This window comes from Canis lupus, chromosome 16 (genome assembly GCF_003254725.2).
Source record: "Canis lupus dingo isolate Sandy chromosome 16, ASM325472v2, whole genome shotgun sequence".
NCBI lineage: Eukaryota > Metazoa > Chordata > Mammalia > Carnivora > Canidae > Canis > Canis lupus.
In genome coordinates this window covers 20,252,841-20,272,176 of record NC_064258.1, presented here as the reverse complement: position 1 = coordinate 20,272,176, position 19,336 = coordinate 20,252,841, and the positions used below count along the sequence as shown (strand labels likewise).

The window sequence follows — 19,336 nt, the reverse complement described above, 5'->3', positions numbered from 1 at the left end:
AACATACAGAACTTAAGTATACTCAGAACCAAGAGGATCACCCCCTAGGAGCCCTGAGGTAGATTACATTCTCCCTCCACTACAGCTTCTTCACCACCACCATTTCCCAGTCTCCCCCGCCCTTTTTTTTTCTTTTTTTTCCCCCTCTTTACTTTTGCTTTTTTTCCCCTTTTCTTTTTTTCCCCTCTTCTTTGGGATTCTTGGCCTTTTATTTTTTACCACTTCATTTTAAAATTTGTTTTTCACTTAGTGGTCCTTTTGTTTTATTTCATTCTGATCTTTTTTTCAATTTCTGGTCTCTGAACTCGGCAGAATCATCTAGGGTGAAATTTCTTAGGTTGTGGTTGATATTCTTGACTCAGCCAGCTCATACAGCCACTCTGCACTGGGCAAAATGACTAGACGGAAGAACTCACCACAAAAGAAAGAATCAGAAACAATACTCTCTGCCATAGAGTTACAGAATTTGGATCACAATTCTATGTCAGAAAGCCAATTCAGAAAAACAATTAGCTACTGGTGGCTCTGGAAAAAAAGCATAAAGGAATCAAGAGACTTCATGACTGCAGAATTTAGATCTAATCAGGCCAAAATTAAAAACCAATTAAATGAGATGCAATCCAAACTGGAGGTCCTAATGATGAGGGTTAATGAGATAGAAGAAAGAGTGAGTGACATAGAAGACAAGTTGATAAAAAGGAAGAAAGCAGAGGAAAAAAGAAAATTAAAAGACCACGAGGAAAGATTAAGGGAAATAAATGATAGCCTCAGAAGGAAAAATCTGTGTATAATTGGGGTTCCAGAGAACGCCAAGAGGGCCAGAGGGCAGAAAGTATATTTGAACAAATCATAGCTGAGAACCTTCCTAATTTGGGAAGGGAAACAGGCATTCAGATCCAGGAGATAGGTGCCCCCCCAAATACAATAAAAACCGTTCAACACCTCAACATTTAATGGTGAAACTTGCAAATTCCAAAAATAAAGAGAAAATCCTGAAAGCATGAGAGACAAGAGATCCCTAAATTATATGGGGAGAAATATTAGATTAACAGCAGACCTCTCCACAGAGACCTGGCAGGCCAGAAAGGGCTGGCAGGATATATTCAGGGTCCTAAATGAGAAGAACCTACAGCCAAGAATACTTTATCCAGGAAGGCTCTCATTCAGAATAGAAGGAGAGATAAAGAGCTTCCAAGATAGGCAGAAACTGAAAGAATATGTGACCACCAAACCAGCTCTGCAAGAAATATTAAGGGGGACCCTGTAAAAGAAAGAGGAAGCCCAAAGAAATAATCCACAAGAACAGGGACTGAATAGGTATTACGATGACACTCAATTCATATATTTAAATAGTAACTCTGAATGTGAATGGGCTAAATGATCCCATCAAAAGACACAGGGTTTAAGACTAGATAAAAAAGCAAGACCCATCTATTTGCTGTCTACAAGAGACTCATTTTAGACCTAAGGACACCTCCAGCCTGAAAATGAAAGGTTTACCATTACCATTTACCATTCAAATGGCCCTTAAAAGAAATTTGGGGTAGTAATTCTCATATCAGATAAAGTTTATCCCAAAGTCTATAGTAAGAGATGAAGAGGGACACTATATCATGCTTAAAGGGTCTATCCAACAAGAAGACCTAACAATCATGAATATTTATGCCCCGAATGTGGGAGCTGCAAGGATATCAATCAATTAATAACCAAAGTTAAGACATACTTAGATAATAATACACTAATATAGGAGACTTCAACACGGCGCTTTCTGCAAATGACAGGTCTTCTAAGCACAACATCTCCAAAGAAACAAGAGCTTTAAATGATACACTGGACCAGATGGAATTCACAGATATATACAGAACTTTGCATATGAATGCAACTGAATACAGATTCTTCTCAAGTGCACATGGAACTTTCTCCAGAATAGACCACATACTGGGTCACAAATCAGGTCTCAACTGATACCAAAAGATTGGGATTGTCCCCTGCATATATTCAGACTGCAATGCTTTGAAAATGGAACTCAATCACAAGAAGAAATTTGGAAGAAACTCACACATGGAGTTAAAGAGCATCCTGCTAAAAGATGAGTGGGTCAACCAACCAGTAAATTAGAGAAGAATTAAAAAGATTCATGGAAACTAATGAAAATGCAAGATGCAAACATTCTCAACAAGATACTAGCCAATAGGATCCAACAGTACATTAAGATTAGTCACCATGACCAAGTGGGATTTATCCCTGGGATGCAAGTTGGGTTCAACACTTGTAAAACAATCAACGTGATACATCATATCAACAAGAGAAAAAACAAGGACCATATGATCAGGAACATGACAGGGATGTCCACTCTCACCACTGGTATTCAACACAGTACTAGAAGTCCTAGCCTCAGCAATCAGACAACAACAAAAAAATAAAAGGCATTCAAATTGGCAAAGAAGTCAAACTCTCCCTCTTCACAGATGACATGATACTGTACATAGAAAACCCAAAAGACTCCACCCCAAGACTGCTAAAGCTCATACAGCCATTTGGCAGTGTGGCAGGATACAAAATCAATGCCCAGAAGTCAGTGGCATATCTATACACTAACAATGAGACTGAAGAAAGAGAAATTAAGGAGTCAATCCCATTTACAATTGCACCCAAAACATAAGATATCTAGGAATGAACCTAACCAAAGAGGTAAAGGATCTATACCCTAAACTACAGAACACTTCTGAAAGACATTGAGGAAGACACAAAGAGATGGAAAAATATTCCATGCTCATGGATTGGAAGAATTAATATTGTGAAAATGTCAATGCTACCCAGGGCAATTTACACATTTAATGCAATCCCTATCAAAATACTACCATGGACTTTCTTCAGAGAGTTGGAACAAATAATCTTATGATTTGTGTGGAATCAGAAAAGACCCCGAATAGCCAGGGAAATTTTGAAAAAGAAAACCATAGCTGGGGGCATCACAATGCCAGATTTCAGGTTGTACTACAAAGCTGTGGTCATCAAGACAGTGTGGTACTGGCACAAAAACAGACACATAGATCAATGGAACAGAATAGAGAATCCAGAAGTGGACCCTCAACTTTATGGTCAACTAATATTCGACAAAGCAGGAAAGACTATCCACTGGAAAAAAGACAGTCTCTTCAATAAATGGTGCTGGGAAAATTGGACATCCACATGCAGAAGAATGAAACTAGACCACTCTCTTGCACCATACACAAAGATAAACTCAAAATGGATGAAAGATCTAAATGTGAGACAAGATTCCATCAAAATCCTAGAGGAGAACACAGGCAACACCCTTTTTGAACTTGGCCACACCAACTTCTTGCAAGATACATCCATGAAGGCAAGGGAAATAAAATAAAAAATGAACTATTGGGATTTCGTCAAGATAAAAAGCTTCTGCACAGCAAAAGAAACAGTCAGCAAAACTAAAAGACAACCTACAGCATGGGAGAAGATATTTGCAAATGACGTATCAGATAAGGGGCTAGTTTCCAAGATCTATAAAGAACTTATTAAACTCAACACCAAAGAAACAAATAACCCAATCATGAAATGGGCAAAAAACATGAACAGAAATCTCACAGAGGAAGACATAGACATGGCCAACATGCACATGAGAAAATGCTCTGCATCACTTGCCATCAGGGAAACATAAATCAAAACCACAATGAGATACCACCTCACGCCAGTGAGAATGGGGAAAATTAACAAGGCAGGAAACCACAAATGTTGGAGAGGATGTGGAGAAAAGGGTACCCTCTTACACTGTTGGTGGGTATGTGAACTGGTGCAGCCACTCTGGAAACTGTGTGGAGGTTCCTCAAAGAGTTAAAAATAGACCTGCCCTACGACCCAGCAATTGCACTGTTGGGGATTTACCCCAAAGATACAGATGCAATGACATGCTGGGACACCTGCACCCCGATGTTTCTAGCAGCCATGTCCACAATAGCCAAACTGTGGAAGGAGCCTCGGTGTCCATCGAAAGATGAATGGATAAAGAAGATGTGGTCTATGCATACAATGGAATATTACTCAGCCATTAGGATTGACAAATACCCACCATTTGCTTCAATGTGGATGGAACTGGAGGGTATTATGCTGAGTGAAATAAGTCAATTGGAGAAGGACAAGCATTATATGTTCTCATTCATTTGGGGAATATAAATAATAGTAAAAGGGAATATAAGGGAAGGGAGAAGAAGTGTGTGGGAAATATCAGAAAGGGAGACAGAACATAAAGACTTCTAACTCTGGGAAACGAACTAGGGGTGGTGGAAGGGGAGGAGGATGGGGCGTGGGGGTGAATGGGTGATGGGCACTGAGGGGGGCACTTGATGAGATGAACACTGGGTGTTATTCTCTAAGTTGGCAAATTGAACACCAATAAAAAATAAATTTATTATAAAAAATTAACAAAAAAAAAAAAAAAGAAAATGCTCCGCATCACTGGCCATCAGGGAAATACAAATCAAAACCACAATGAGATACCACCTCACGCCAGTGAGAATGGGGAAAATTAACAAGATAGGAAACCACAAATGTCGGAGCGGATGTGGAGAAAGGGGAACCCTCTTGCCCTGTTGGTGGGAATGTGAACTGGTGCAGCCACTCTGGAAAACTGTGTGGAGGTTCCTCAAAGAGTTAAAAATAGACCTGCCCTACGACCCAGCAATTGCACTGCTGGGGATTTACCCCAAGGATACAGATGCAGTGAAACGCCGGGACACCTGCACCCCGATGTTTCTAGCAGCAATGTCCACAATAGCCAAACTGTGGAAGGAGCCTCGGTGTCCATCGAAAGATGAATGGATAAAGAAGATGTGGTCTATGTATACAATGGAATATTCCTCAGCCATTAGAAACGACAAATACCCACCATTTGCTTCGACGTGGATGGAACTGGAAATTATTATGCTGAGTGAAGTAAGTCAATTGGAGAAGGACAAACATTATATGGTTTCACTCATACGGGGAGTATAAGAAATAGTGAAAGGGATTAAAGGGGAAAGGAGAGAAAATGAGTGGGAAATATCAGAGAGGGTGACAGCACATGAGAGACTCCTACTCTGGGAAATGAACAAGCGGTGGTGGAAAGGGAGGTGGGTGGGAGGATGGGGTGACTTGGTGACGGACACTGAGGGGGGCACTTGACGAGATGAGCCCTGGGTGTTATACTATATGTTGGTAAATCGAACTCCAATAAAAAAAATACAAAAAAAAAAAGATAAAATGACCTGATTTGACACAGATTGTCATAGCTACCTGAGACTCATCTCTGAGCTCTCATGAGATTTTCACTGCCCTCATCCCCAGGGAGGACCAATTCCAGATGCCATCCCCACTGATTTTCCTGAGAGTCTATTCACTAATTCCTATGTCAAGTAAAGTACTTGGTTGCACAGAGCAGAAGTGGACTCTGCCCCTAACCAGGAAAAAAAGTTTACTGGAAGGATATATAGCAGCACAGATATCAGTGGGAAAGCTGAATAAATGGGTTCAGAAGGAAGGCAGGAATGCAGTGGGTCTGGGCAGCAAGACCCAGATCATTATGCCCAGGAACAAGCATTGGGATGTGGCCACACACAGTCCTCAGTGGACTCTGTCACTCAGTTACCTGTGCAACCTTGGACTCTCTATCCAGGTTCCAAGATTGGGGCAGTGGAATTAGACTGCACAGGCCTTGGTCACATGGCTCTTCTCTCCTATCAGCCATGGAGGGAGAGACATCTGCCTCATTGGCCTTCTGAGTGGACACCTGAGGTCTGTGAGCAGCTTCTCTCTGCTGTCTCAGGACAGAAGTGCTTACTCCTTGTTTAGAGCACTCTAAGCTCTCTGAGTTACTCTGCCCCCCATCCCCTTCCATAGTCCCACTTTCCATAGTCCTGGAACAGATGATCATCCTGACAGGTCATCAGAAGAACAGCAATAGTTTGACGCTGTATCAGAGGGCTGACATCATTCACCTCACTTCCATCTTGTCATGTAGGCATTTTATCTACAGCTTCATCATCACCAGAAGGTGAGTACAGCACAGTAAGATATTTTGAGAGCCTATGTTCACATGACTTTTATTACAGTACATTGTTCTATTTATTATTAGCTATTGTTAATGTCTTACAAAGCTAATTTATAAATTATACTTTATCATAGGTGTGTGTAGAAGAAAGTGTGGCAGAAAAATAGGGTTTGGTTCCATGTGCGGTTTCCTGCATCCACTGCGGGTCTTGGAACACAGTTCCTATGGATGAGGGGGGACGACTATAACATATTTTGGACAAATTTTTACTTATCCAAACTTTGCAATGGGATACTCCATCATTTAAAAACATGTTTGAGCAAACCCCAATATAAGTGTCATTTATTCATAAGTGATATGTATGTACATACATAGCTATTTGTAAATAAAACATACCAGACTAATATTTTAAAAGGATGAGATCAAAACATAGGAATATACATTTTCTTTCTTTCTGTAAGATATTGGGATTGTCCTATACTCTTGACATATGTGCATCTGGGCTTGGTGACCTGCACCTTTTTCCTGCTGGGCTCTCACTCACTGTCTCTACCCCATAGTTAGCTATGGCTGTGGTGATGTGCACCCCTATGCCCAAGGCATGGGCCATAAAATGTCTCTGCCTGCCCTTCCCCAGCAATGAGAACATCCACAGACTCAGGGCAGAGGAGCTAGGGAGCCAGAGGACACTTAGAGGAACCCCTCAGCCCCTAGCCCTCACCCCACTGCTGATGGGCTGTGGGGTTCAGAAAGAACAGGCTTCTTTGTAAACCACTGAAATGCGGGGCCTTATGTGTTACCTGACCTGTACAACTGTACTTTGCTATTGTCAACAACCAAGTGCCCAGGAAGAGTAAACCAGAGTCAAATGCTTCTGATCAAAGTAGTTTCATAGATTTCTTCTTCATGGACAAGCTAAAATAGTATTATGGCTCTAAGTCATTAAAATGTGATTTACCATCTTCTGGTGTTGAATATCACTGAATATTTTATTTTTATACTTTGGGTTTACATATTTGAAGTGCAATAGTTATTTATCACATGGAAATAAAGCAATTACTACAAAACAAATATTAGGAATGGCAGGAGGTCTAAGACAATTGAAGAATGTTTTTAGGTTACCAGCTTATTGGTCAGACAGTCACTATATATAAGTAGCTGTATACACAGGCTGAGCCTGGAAACAGTGTGCTGTGACCATCCTGGCAGGTCCACCTGGTGCTAGTCAGAACTTCATGGAAATAGGCCAGTTAGTCAGATGACCATGAAAATAAGGGAGCATCTGATCAACTTGAAGTATAGCAAATCACTAAATTATAGAACTTCTGAAACTCAAGTTTTTATCCATTCCTCACTTATTTCAACTGATTAAATCCATCAATTTGAAATTTTTATAAACTAAAGACTAAAACTGGCTAGGTTGCCAGCTTTTAAAATATATTTAGGGTTCCTATGTACACCTACTAAGAGTATATTTCATTGGAGAAGAGATGACACTATAGCACTTAACCCCAAACTCCTACAATCTGTACAAAATTGAGGTAAATCACCCCCCACCCCAGGAATTATATAATTTTTTCCTGACTGTGAATTCAATATCCAAGAATTTTCTTTTGATAGCAAGAGCGACAGAGAGGACAGGCATGGAAAGGAGAGCAGTCCCCCAAGGAGAACTCCTCCAGAGCAAGGAGACACGTGTGGTGGAACACATGTGAGCAGGACAGGAGGACTGTCTCCCGGGAAGTCTGACTGCAGCGCATCCCTGATGCATCCTGGTGAGAGTCGCCGCTGCCTGGGAGTGGGGTGAGGCAGATGGGGCACTCATAGGTTTCCCGATGTAGGGCCTGCACCACGAGACGGGAAGTGAGTAGTCATGCAGGTATTAGCTCTGTCATAATGTGAAACTTCCTACATTTAAGTGAGAACTGTATATACCAAGAGACATACATCTTCTAGAAATGAAGTTTCATCCTGTGTTACAGTAACACTAATTATACATATACTGTTACTCTTTTTTTTTTTCATATAATGTTACTCTTTTGGAAAAAGGAAAGGGATAGTAACCACCTGTGATAAGCAATTTTAAAACAAACAAAAATACTTTATAAAATGCTGAACATTAGTGATTAAGATTTCCTTTTAGTTGAGCAATAGAGTGGTCTTTTTCAAAATTCTTGACCCCATGTAGCTGCTAAGCTTCTTTATAAATTTTCCTATTTTTAATGATTTTCTAAGTAAGTTTTTCCTCTGTTGAATTCTCAGTCTCCCTTTCTTCCAGGGCTACTACAGGTGCCAGAGGATGGCAGGCTAGGGCTTGAAGGAAAACCAGGAAGCTACCACAGAGGGCAGTCTTTCCCCTTGGGTGTTTTCGTTATTCACAAAAGGGCATCATCAAACCAGTTTCCAACTGAAGGGCCTTGACCTCACCCCAGACTGGATGACAAAGGTTCAGGGTCGAGGCACAGCCAGGGCTGAGAGAATGGGCCTGGCACTGCAGGGTCCCCAAGTCTCCCCCTGACGTCACCCAGACTCCTGGGGGCTCCACTGCTTCCGGTGAGTGACCCACGCCTACCTGTATCTGGATCTTCTCCCAGTCTTCTTCTGTGAGTTCATGACTACACCTGTCCTCCAGTTGCTGAAGAATACTTCGGTTTATGGCCAGGCAGTGGTCAATTTCCGAGAAGAGCTCCTCTATGTCAGTGTTGTAGGAGCACAGGATGCGGTGACTGATTTCTGTGAACTGGAAAGGACACAGAGGCAGCACACTAACGTGCCCAGGGGGAGCTTCTACCTGTAGGTGCCAGGGAAGCTCCTTGAGTCCTGACCACCTTTTAACTAACTTTCCTCAGGTCTCTCCTTTGAATAAGACTTTCTGGAACAAGAGACATATGGGTGTTTACCTAATAAAGCCATGTCCAGATAGCTTATGCAGAGATAATCAACAGAGTCCACCTGGTTGTAAGTCTTGGTTGACAAGAAATACATTGTAATTGAAAGTTGAGAGGGGGCAGCCCCCGTGGCTTAGTGGTTTAGTGCCGCCTTCAGCCCTCGGCGTGATCCTGAAGACCTGGGATCGAGTCCCACGTCTGACTCCCTGCACAGAGCCTGCTTCTCCCTCTGCCTGTGTCTCTGTCTCTGTCTCTCGTGAATAAATAGATAAAATCTTTAAAAGAAAAAGTTGAGAGCTAATAAAAGGGAAAAGGAAGTAGGAGAAAGGAATTAGAGCTGCACAGAATTAGTCCCATTTGCCCTGCTCTGGCTGCCTGTACTCTCATCTGTAAATAGGGCTCCATGGTGTATGGCCAGTGCCCCGTGCTCTTACCATCCCTTTCCTTGCCGGCTGTCTTCCCACCATGGTTGCAGATTATGAATGATCATCTTAGCATGACCATAAAAAGAGGGTATTATGCTCAGTGAAATAAATAAGACTGAAAAAGACAGTTACTATATGATTTCATTCATGTGTGGAATCTAAAAACTAATTAATAGGGGGGCACTGGTGGCTCAGTGGCTGAGTGTCTGCCTTCGACTCAGGGCATGACCCAGGGTCCTCGGATTGAGTCCCACATTGGGCTCCCCACAGGGAGCCTGCTTCTCCCTCTGCCTGTGTCTCTGCTTCTCTGTTTTCTTGTGAATAAATAAAATCTTCAAAAAATTAATAAAAAATTAATAAACAAAAAGCAGAACAGACCCATAAATACAGAAGACAAAGTGATGGCTGCCCGAGGGAAAGAGGTTGAAGCAATGGGCAAAATAGGTGAAGGGTTGTGGGAGAGACAAGCTTCTAATCATGGATGAATGGGTCACGGGGATGAAAGGTACAGCATAGGGAATAGTCAATGGTGTTGAAACAGTGTTGTGTGGTGACAGATGGGAGCTACCTTGGGGTGAGCACAGCATAAAGTATAAACTTGAATCAGTAAGTTGTACACCTTAAAATAATGTTAACATTCTGTGTCAACTATATTCAAATTAAAAAAAACTTTTGGGGATGATCTAGATTTTATTATTTTTCTTTATCTTCTCAAAATAGTGTATAATACACTTAGAAAAAAACCCTTTAAGTAGAATTGTTTTTAGAACTTTCTAAAATGGAAGAGCTAGCTACTCTACATCATTCCTGTCCAAAAGAAATGTAACATGAGCCACATCTGTAATCCTAAAACTTGTAGGAGCCACATTTTTAAAAGTTTGTAAAAGGTGAAATTAATTTTAATATTTTACTTAGCCCAATATATCCAAAATATTATTTCAAAGTATATCAATTGAATAAACTATTGAGATTTTTTTTTTCCTGCTAAGTCTTCAAGCTCCTGTGTGTCCCTAGCATATTTTGATTTGGACTGGCCTTACTTCAGGGACTTGACAACCACACGTGGCAGGTGGTGGCCTGTACTGGACAGTGCAGTACTGATGGCTTGTGCAGACATGTGCTACAAAGAAGCCAGATCACTGAAGAGTGACCACCGTGCTGGAGGCACGAGAGTTAGCTCACCCAGGGCTGTACAGTGGCTCCTCTGTTGAACATCTGAAGACTGATATAAAACAGCAGTGGAGTCATCTGTTCCAAAGGGCCGTGTTGACATCACCTTCTTGCTCTCTGGCTGTCCTTCCCCAGCACAGAGCTATCTGTAGAAGTTGGCATCTCATCTAGAAACCACAGTTCCCATTCATTTTCTCCTGCTAGGTTGGGTGATGTGACATAGCTCTTCCAGTTGGAAATGGGGTCTCTGGGCCAGACACACAGGGGCCCAGGGACAGCAGAGCAAGAGGCTGGAGGGGACAGTGCCTGCATCCTACAGGGTGGCACGTTGCACTTGTGGGTGGGACCAAAGCTCCTACTCTGAGTCACTAAAACTTGGGAGTTACTTGCCCCAGCAGTTAGAAGCCCTCTGATTTAATGGTTATACCTGTCTTGTGTTGTTAGGCTTGGTGAAGTGAACTAAGCCTGTCAGATTCTCAAAAACAAGAAGTTAGGTGAGTGAGTCAGAGGGACGTGTGTTCTAGTCTCCTGGACATCTCGTGTGTGTGTTCTTTGTTTTTATGTGGACCCACCTTGCAGAATATGTGTAAGTCACCTCCAGAGCTACTTCTCCAAGGTCAGACCTCAGTGCCTCGAGGGATGAGGTTACCCTTCCACTTCTTTTCCTCCCCTAAGCAGCCTTGGAGACACACAGGAAGGTCTTTGTCCCTGGCTGTTACAAGAATGAGTGCTGGGCTTCAGGGAAAGGAGATGCTGGGACACAACAGGTGCTCCCATCGCTGATGGCTTGTGGGGGGGTAATTGTGTGTGTGTGAATCTTTCAGGCACCTTTGTTTTGGGGGTTTGCTTGCAATTCTTTTTTAGCCATACAGATGCCCCCTCCCCAGATTAAAGTAGTTTGACTTGCAATTTTTCGACTTTACAAAGGTGTAAAAGTGGATGTCTGAATGTGGATCTCTTCTGGGGCTAGTGACACGTGGTCTGATCTCCCCCCATGATGCTGGGTGGTGGCCGCAGCTCCCAGCAGCCAAGCAATCACAAGAGTCAGCATCCGATACACCGACCGCCGTCTGTACCCACACAGCCGTTCTGTCGCTTTGGGTACAGTGTTCCATGCATTACAGGAGCTACTCGACACTGTCAAATAGGCTTCATGTTACACAGTTTTGTCCAACTGCGGGCTAACGTGAGAACTCTGAGCACACTTAAAGTGGGCCAGGCTACGGTGTGATGTTTGGTAGGTTTGGTGTGTAAAATGCATTTTTGATTTAATGATAGTTTTGATTTATGATGGGTTTATCAGGATCTAGTGCCATTGTAAGCCAAGGAGCGTCTGCACTTAGAGGCCTGGAGGAAGATGCTCTTCTGTTAGGAATCAAATTCTATTTCACTGACCCTAATTGTAATTGCCAGGCAACTGTGGCTTAACTTAATTTCTTTAACTGACAGTGTATCCTAGGGCTTTGATTTTAATTTTCTTTGTTCTTTGGCCCTTCAGCTATTTGATAATCTCTACATAAAAGATTGAGAGAAGAGTTCCTTACTGCGTAAAAGGGGGGGATTCCTTGGAACTCTGTATGTTGGCCTTCTGATTCATGTTAAATGATCCATATGCTCTGTGAGTTGGGAGTGAAAGTGATTTCCCATATATTCTTGGAATGGAGTATAAGATCTTCTCTTCCTTCAAAATTATGCCTCAGAAAAAAAGAGGTCACATTCTATTCTAGACCTTAGAAAGGATTTCGGGTTATGTGGCATATTCTGAAATTATTTCTGAATACAGAAGTGCCGTCTGGAGAAGATGCATGAGTGTGAATGATTGATTTGGATGCTCATTCTCAAGTGTAGTGCTGGGACCAGTGGCATCCCCAGGAGCTTGTTGGAAATGCTGATTCTCAGCTACACCCCAAAGCTGCTGGGTCAGAACCTCGGCAGTAGCAGCCAGCTGTGTTAGAAATGTCTCCCCAGGGTACTCTGATGCTCGCTCAAGTTTGAGAACTGCTGTTGCAGAAGTTACCTGATTGATTTTAAGAGTCAAAGTTATTTACAAACAGCACTCATCGCCATTCCTGGGGGTGTGCCCTCCCAACTGCGGGTGTTAGGTATCACTATGAGCTTTCAGAGGTCCCTTAGAGAGCAACAGAGTAAATATGGAGATGGAGGGCACACACACACACACACACACACACACACACACACACAAGTTATATTAATGCATATGTTGTGTGTGATGATAGATGTATGTATGCCTGGTATCGCTGAAGGCATCCCAGTTGTTCTAACATGTGGGTAAGTTCTTGCAGCTTGAGATAAAGCACTTCCCAGGTGGCCCTGGTGAGGACAACCCTAAGTGTCACCTTACCAGGTGCTCCTCCTCCTGCCTTCAACAGTGCTAATGGCACATGCCTTGCTGCTTTCATTACTATAAATCTGGGGGCTGGGATGCTGGACCTTGACACCATACGGTATTTTTCAAGGGTTCCCACTCCATCTTTACATTTCTCAAGGGCCGAGGATGTGCACTGACCATGGCAGGCACTTCAGTGCTTGTTGAAAACATGGCTTTGCCAGTTTTGCAGATGCAGCAAGAAAATCTGGGGAGGATAGATCCTAAGGCTCAGTATGCTAATCTTAATGCTGATAGCAAAACAGTCAATACATGCTTGGGATATGTTACGATATGTGAGAATTATAAACTAATTCTATACTCAAATGTTTGATTTTTCAAAAGATACCTATATAGAAGAAACAGATTTATTGCTTTAGTCATATTCCACAAGTTTTGCTATGTATTTTGCTGCTAATTCTGTTCAAAATACTTTCTAGTTTCCATTTTAATGTTTTCTTTACCAACCAGTTATTTAGAACTGTTTCTGAATTTATGTGTGAGATATTTCTAAGATACTTAAAAATTATTTTAAATTTCTAGCTCTGTGATCAGAGACCATGCTCTACACATTTTAATTCTTTACACTGTGACGGGAATGTTCATGGTCACTTTTTATAAGTGATATGTTTGATATATTTGTGGTTTGAAAGAGCATGTATGATGCAGTCACTGTTCTGTGTGTCCTCATCCCTAGTGCCTTTGCTTTATACTTGTTTTGTGTGATGTCAGTACCCGTCTTTTTCTGTGTCGAGTTTTCCGCATGTGTATGTGTGCGTGTGGTATGTCTGTGCGTATATCATACACATTTCATTCTTCTTTTCATACATAAGAGTTACCTGCAACTGGGCTTGTTGCCACTGGCATGTTCAGTCCAGTCTGCGAGATTGCTCTGCGTGCATCCCGTTCTGTTTTCTACTTGTCCTGCCATCCGTTTGTTTTTATCTCTGCTCTTTTCTACGGTGGAAATTTCTATCTCTATTATTCTTTCTCCTGATTTGAAATTCCATTTTACTTCTTTTAGTGGTTACCCTAGAAATGCATATTGGAATTATTAAAGTCGAAAGTCAATCAGAATTTCCCTCCTCTCACATAAGCAAGGATCTTGGAGCCCTTGAAGTGGATATCCTCTCCTGAGGGATGGCACTGTCATGTGTTCAGGAGCTCTCATCCTCTCTTGAGTCCTATATGACATTAGTAGTCTTGCTTTACAGAGTCAGTGCCTATTCCCTGTAGCCACATTTTGCCAGTTCTTTGCACTTCACCCATTCTTGCATCTTGGAATATGGGATCATTTTCTTTCTTCATGAAAAGCATCTTTCAGAATTTCTTTTAGCAAAGGCATTTTAGTGACACTGTCCTCATTTTTCTCTGAAATTGTCTTTCTTTTGCCTTTTTTTTTTTTTTTTAAAGTAGTGTTTATGCCCAGCATGGTCCTTGAACTCACAACCCTAAGATCAGGAGTCACACGCTCCTCTGACTGAGCCAGCTATGCACCCCTTGCCTCTGTTCCCAACTGGAATTTTCATTTGGTACACGTACAATTCCAGGTTGGCTGTTACTGCCTCATCCGTGACACTGAGATGTGAGGTCTTCTGGCTTCTGCTGTTACTTCCTTTTTTCAAAATTTAAATTCAGTTAGCCAACATACAGTTCATCATTAGTTTCAGACATAGAATTTAGTAATTCATCAGTTGTGTATAACACCAGTGCTCATCACATTTCTGCTGTTATTTCCAAGAAGTCCGCAGCTTCACTAAACATGCATTCTTCTTCTTTTTAATTCATATTAGGGCCTTTTATCCTTGGGGTGTGTAAGTCTGTGTATACACCCTTTCCCATATGAAAAATCTGTAGTCTTCTTGCCTTAAGCTGCCCTCTCTGTGCCCATGCTCCCTCTCTCTCCTGAATTCTAGTTCCTGGATAGATCCCTTCGTGTACTTTCCTCAGCGTGCCACTTCCCTGCAGCCACTTCCATCGCAGATGGTGGCTCAGAAGGAAAGGGGAGCACGAGGAAACCCAGAGTCCCTTCCCTGCTGTGAGCCGAGGGCTCAGACTTAAGTTTTGTTTAGGCTTTTATCTCTTCGTGTAAGAGTTAAATATGCATGCATGAGGCAGGAGATGCAAACTGTGTAATTTTGGAGATTCTACATATGAACTAAATGCTTTTAAGTGACACTTAAAATAGGCATTGTACAGCATAAAATTTATGCTAATAATTTAAAATTTTTTCTTTGCTTGGAACAACGTTAAAGAGCAGATAAAAACCACCAGGGCAGGGAGAGAGAGGCAGGCAGACTAAGAATGGCCAGAGAAGAAAGTTTTGGTTTTGAACAAGGGTCCCAGTGTTCACTGGGCAGTGTTCCCGGATTCTTTCTCAGCTCAGCCCTTTGCTGAGTGTCCAGGTAGAGCTCCTGCTACTCTCACCTCAACAAGGGTGCACGCAGCTACTTGCCACCCCTGCACCTGTGCTCTCTCGATTGGCCCCTGGTACAGGCCACTGGAGCCCCTCACCCTGTCTGTGAAGCCCCTCCAGTTTGGTTTCTATACCTCTCCACCCGTCGCCCCCCCCCCCCCACCTCTTGCTCCCTACTTTGCTCCCCATCCCTTTTATGACTCTCACTACTTTTTGAAATTTACATTCTTATCAACAGGTGTTATTTGTTGTCTCCCCCACAGGAAGGCAGGTGCAACAGACAGGACCCCCGACCCCAAGGAGGTGGTCCTAGGGATTAGGAGGCTAGACAAGTTTTGCAAAGCACAGGACTGTAGGCTTTGCAGGCGTCAGTCACCGGAAGCCTTTGGAATAGTTTAATGTATATTTTTGTATCTACTCAGCCTGCCTAGCAAACATAATGTCATTTTCACACTTGTTAACAAATCCTCCTTTCTTCCTTAGTTGCAATTAGAAGCATTTCATAAATGAGAAAAATAACAATTCCTTTTATATGTAATGATGGTTAAGGACTTTTTAAAAATTATTTATTTATTTATTTGTTTGTTTATTTATTTATTTATTCATGAGAGACACAGAGAGAGAGGCTGAGACATAGGCAGAGGAGAAGCAGGCTCCATGCAGGGAGCCCGATGCGGGATTTGATACCAGGACTCCAGGATCACACCCTGGGCCAAAGGCAGGTAGGTGCTAAACTGCTGAGCCTCCCAGAGATCCCGGTTAAGAACTTTTAAAGCATAGTTTATCCAATCTCAGCTAAATAACGTTGCCATTCAGTGTTTGCCTGGTGAATGATTAATGGGGTCAGTACAATAGTGTGGGAATGGCTGAGCAACAACAGGGCCCCTAGCTCGCAGGAAGGCCAGGTGGGAACAAGGAGGGCTGAGTGGAGGGCTCAGAGTCACAGGGGGAGCAGGGAGGGGTGGGGTGGTGCTCTCCTCTGATGCCCGAGTTGCCTTTTTGGAGCACTGCCTTCACCACCTCTTATTTGATCCCGAAATCCCCATCCTGGGTCTGTCTGGAGGCTGTGATCCCTTGGGGCTTGGCGCCAACCTTTCCTCCCACTCCTTTCCTATAGGAATTTCCCAGCCGGCCAGTCATTTACGGAATCCCGTGAATAACTGTCCTATTTTCCTGTTTGCATTGTTCTTGCCTGCATGTGTGCCCCGTGTGCGTGGGCTCCTATCAGATGAGCTTGCACTTTCAGCTCTCACAGCACACTTTGGCCCCTTCACTCCGCACTTAGCATTGGCTGGATGCTGTTATCTTTTTCCTGTGTGTATTTCTTATCTCCTCGAATGAGTTCCTTAGATTCAGAGAAGCACCTGATTCATGCTAAGGTCCTTAGCATTCGTTTAAAAAAAATCTTGATTTTAAGTTTGCAGTAGATTAGAAATGAGGACACATATATGCCCCAAAGTATATATTCTAAAGGAGTGCAGTACAATAATCTTTTTGGGATTAAAAAAAGGAACAATGAGTATGAGGAATGATTTTGAAGTTTTTTCCAGCTATCAAGATTCAACAAGGCATTGGCGTTTAGCTTTTAATCATAACACTCACATTAGCTTGTTACTACTTACACAAAAATCCTTCAGTATATATTCATAGCAGATTTCTAACAGTGACCTGGTGTGACCTTATTCTTGTTGCTTCCCATATTCAAAAGTTAGCAAGGGTGATGTTTATAAAGTTAAATCAACATATACTTATCGATCACCTATAGTGGCCCATTCAAAGCCATGTCCTAAATATAGCTATTATTAACTATTTCTGAAATCTCAAGTTCTTATGTGTTCAGTATCCTTCTTGCTTTATTTCCCTACTGTTATTTGGGTCTGATACCCTTAGTAATTGACAGGGCAAGAACTGCCCCCCCCCCCCAAAAAAAAAGACAGTTCTAGTTTTTAAACCAATAGTTAATATTAATTCTACAGAAACAAAATGTGTAAAATATTCAATTTTAAGAAGAATGAATATCTTCATATGTTTTTCCTTTTAAGTCTTGAATTTCAGATATTTGATAAGAGTTTAGGTTATTGATATGTAAAGCAATTACTGGTCATTTACAAGTAACATACTGGCTAAACATTAAAAAAAATATATACTAACAAAAGTACCCAGGTGAACTTTGTCTGCCTGGGAGGCCTCACTAAGTGATCCGTCTGGATGTCAGCAAATTGCTTACTAATGTGTTGACTTATGACCACCCTCAAAAGCAAAATGAAAAGCCTGGAATTTACAGCATATCAATGAATCAGTTGATAAGCTTTTACTGGTTTAATATCCTCCCAGTCTTGCTGCTTGGAGCCACTTCAAGTTAGCAACAGAATGTTTGCCATCTCTATGTGATAAAGGAAGTCAAAGGACTAAACAAACTTTAAGACCATTATGCTGTTTGGTGAGATGTAAATGAAAAAAGTAAGAGAAATCTCACGAGGAGGGTGTGGGAGCGGGCAGCCCCTAAAGTCAACCACGGCATCTGACAAATCACTAACCTTACTTTTTAAACAATGGTCAGGACTTTTAGCGTGGGTGGAGATAATATAATGCATTTGAAAAGTTTTAATTGCGGCAATAAAAGACCATACCTCAATTATATGACATATGCTAGCAGACTTTCTAGATAAGGATCAAAGACAGTCAAGGACCAACCACTGCATTCTGGGCAACACTTGGGTTTTCTGTACACACTGGTGACAGGTATGAGCACAGCAGCTTTCCTGACCTTTGCAGGCAGCTCTGATCCGAGTGCCCCAGGACCGCTGTGCCATCCCCGACAGCTCCAGTGCCTGCTCAAACAAACACGCTGCTGACACTCTGAGGGACAAAATCCAACATTTGATCTGTTCGCTTCTTTACACACGACTGCAATCTATTTGAAAGAACCCACATGATGACACCGCATCACTTTGTTCTGGTTCAGTTTGTTAGGAATGTGCCAATGATATTTTAAAGCAAAAAGAAATTCTCAGTGTATTGAAGCATTACTGTTTGCAGAAAGATGACCTCTGTATTTTATTAATTAGTTAACATCCAACAGATGCATGGAGACTACAAAGAGACTTCATTAATCCCCCGTAACGGAGGAAGGACAAGACAGGCCGGAGTTCTGTTACAAGTAAGAGAGGTCAATTTATAAAAACACAACGACTTGAGCTAATCTCATCTACAGTATTAAAAACATGTCCATCTTGGGGAGATCTTGAAGCTCTAAACAAAATAAGCATCTCCTAATTTATTGTGCCTAAGAATGTCATACTATTATCCTTCTTTTGCCTTTCTTTCCTATTAATTACAGACTTTTCCCCTGAAGGTAACATATTGTTACTGCACATTTTGCTTTGTAAACTTTCTAATTTCCAAAATGCAAATGCTAGATCTCTAACAGCTGACTGATCTACAGTTCATGCACATTTAGGTGGTGGGGAAGGTGGTGGGTGAACAGGCACATGAAAAGGCATAGGCGTCAAAAGGCAGAGCCGAAAGACAAACTTGAGTAGGAAAACCCGGCATTTCTGGAATGCCAATGACTATGTTACAAAGCTAGACTCCCACCCAGAGGAGCCTTGATAAAGTCATTGTTCATTCTGGCTTTGGAATTTGTTTTTTTTAAATGGTGGATTACTAGGAAAGCTACACACACTGCTGCTCCCGAAGCTGGACTTGAGTGCACACATTCAGTTCTGAAACACCAGCAGGATGTAATGAGAAACCCAGACCAAGAGTTGTATTTTTATTTCAAATATTTAGTTTGTGCTTTCTTGATTTTCAAGCTTCATGTTACTGACAAGCTTATGTTAAACAAAATATTTTTATAGGTATTTAAAGGAAAACAATTAGTTCAAACTTTTAAAACCTAAAACAAGTTTGTTTCTTGATGAGAATAATTGTTTCTATCATTGAAAAATGCTATTTAAATATATGTTTAAAAAAGATTTATTTATTTATTCTATAGAGAGCAAGCGA

General features: G+C 41.8%; 1 protein-coding gene across 5 annotated transcripts in view; it reads right to left on the bottom strand.

The window, feature by feature from the left end:
- The window catches only part of RNF32 (ring finger protein 32), a 61,268-nt gene that overhangs the window by 10,383 nt on the left and 31,549 nt on the right, over positions 1 to 19,336 (bottom strand). For 2 of the 5 annotated variants that reach the window (XM_025451631.3, XM_049095253.1), the window contains exons 8-9: positions 8,616 to 8,783; positions 7,014 to 7,887 (exon numbers count right to left, since the gene is read on the bottom strand). In XM_025451631.3, coding sequence (XP_025307416.2) covers positions 7,636 to 7,887; positions 8,616 to 8,783 — 420 coding nt within the window. In that variant the 3' untranslated portion in view covers positions 7,014 to 7,635. Of the gene's footprint in view, positions 1 to 6,103; positions 6,266 to 7,013; positions 7,888 to 8,615; positions 8,784 to 13,917; positions 13,945 to 19,336 lie in introns of those variants that run through there. The other 3 variants (XM_025451642.3, XM_049095254.1, XM_025451651.3) reach the window with 3 other exon arrangements.